This window comes from Polyodon spathula, unplaced genomic scaffold (assembly GCF_017654505.1).
Source record: "Polyodon spathula isolate WHYD16114869_AA unplaced genomic scaffold, ASM1765450v1 scaffolds_4028, whole genome shotgun sequence".
Taxonomy (NCBI): Eukaryota; Metazoa; Chordata; class Actinopteri; order Acipenseriformes; family Polyodontidae; genus Polyodon; species Polyodon spathula.
Genome location: NW_024475485.1, coordinates 1 through 1,284, shown reverse-complemented (window position 1 = coordinate 1,284; position 1,284 = coordinate 1). Strand labels below are relative to the sequence as shown.

At 36.4% G+C, this 1,284-nt stretch overlaps 1 protein-coding gene across 1 annotated transcript; it reads left to right on the top strand.

Moving 5' to 3' along the window:
• Positions 1-127: 127 nt before the first annotated feature.
• Positions 128-1,041, top strand: LOC121312588 (stress response protein NST1-like; the record flags this gene model as incomplete). The annotated part of the gene is made up of 1 exon (XM_041244303.1): positions 128-1,041. A coding segment is annotated over exon 1 (368 nt), but the record flags the coding sequence as incomplete, so codon positions are not given.
• Between the last annotated feature and the right edge of the window lie 243 nt (positions 1,042-1,284).

Here is a 1,284-nt window from a genome sequence, read left to right as displayed (position 1 = left end):
TGATAATGGATGGATGGATGTATTGAATCCTTGTCTCTCTATATAGTCTATATGTGTGTATGTATGTATTGCACTGTATTGACTCCTCTAAAGGATTAAGCCATTTATGATAATGGATGGATGTTTTTGTATCATTCATTGAAAATGTACCCAATGCAAAATAACCTGTATATATACTTTTCAGAAGTAATTGAGAACAGCTCAGTAGGAACTAAATCCAGAGGACAGACAGGGGGTCCCGAGTCAGTAAACATACAAAAATAATTTAAAGACTATCCCATTGTTCATAAATACATACAGCATAATAATAAAAAAGCCTGAAAATAAACTCTATATTTTGTGGTGTTGTTTTATACAGGGGCAGCACAGTGGCATGGTGGTTAGCACTGCTGCCTCACAGCTCCAAGTCCTGGGTTTGATTCTGGTCACCGTGTTTGCGTGGGTTTTGTCTGAGTACTCTGCTTTTCTCCCACAGTCCAAAGACATGCTGTCCAGGTTGATTGGAACCACAATTGCCCTCTGTGTGAGAGTGTGTGTGAGGCCCTGTGATGGACTGCCTTGCGTTAACCTGTACTTCGCTACACTGCTGCCCTGTAATGAGGATTATTAATGTGTGTGTGATTTTCTCAACAGTGGGACTAAACTGGGGGGAGATTGAGGAAAAAGAGAGGACATGGAAAAGAGACTGAGAGAGATGGAGCAGGAATGGTTGAGGGGAGAGATGCGGGACAAAATGAGGGAGATAAAGAAAAAACTGAGGAGAGATTTAGAGAAGAAACATAAGAGAGAGGTAGAGGAACTCAATAAAGAGATGGAGAAGAAATGGAATGAGATGGAGGAACTGAAGAAAGAGATGGAGGAAAAACAGAAAGAGATGGAGAAAAAACAGAAAGAGATGGAGAAAAAACAGAAAGAGATGGAGAAAAAACAGAAAGAGATGGAGGAAAAACAGAAAGAGATGGAGAAGAAACTGAGAGACATGAAGGAGATACTGAGAGAGGTGGAGGAGTATCAGAAGAGAGATGAGGAGGAACAGAGGAGGTCTGTAATGGTGCTACAGTGACATGCTATAGTGAAAAGCATATTTTGCATTTGACCATAATTCCCTAAAAAACATTTTGTTCTTTGATCTTCATATTTGACTGACTGATTTAGGTCCTAAATAATATATATATATATATATATATATATATATATATATATATAGATATATATATATATTATATATATATATATATATATATATATATATAATATATTGTATATATATATATATATATATAT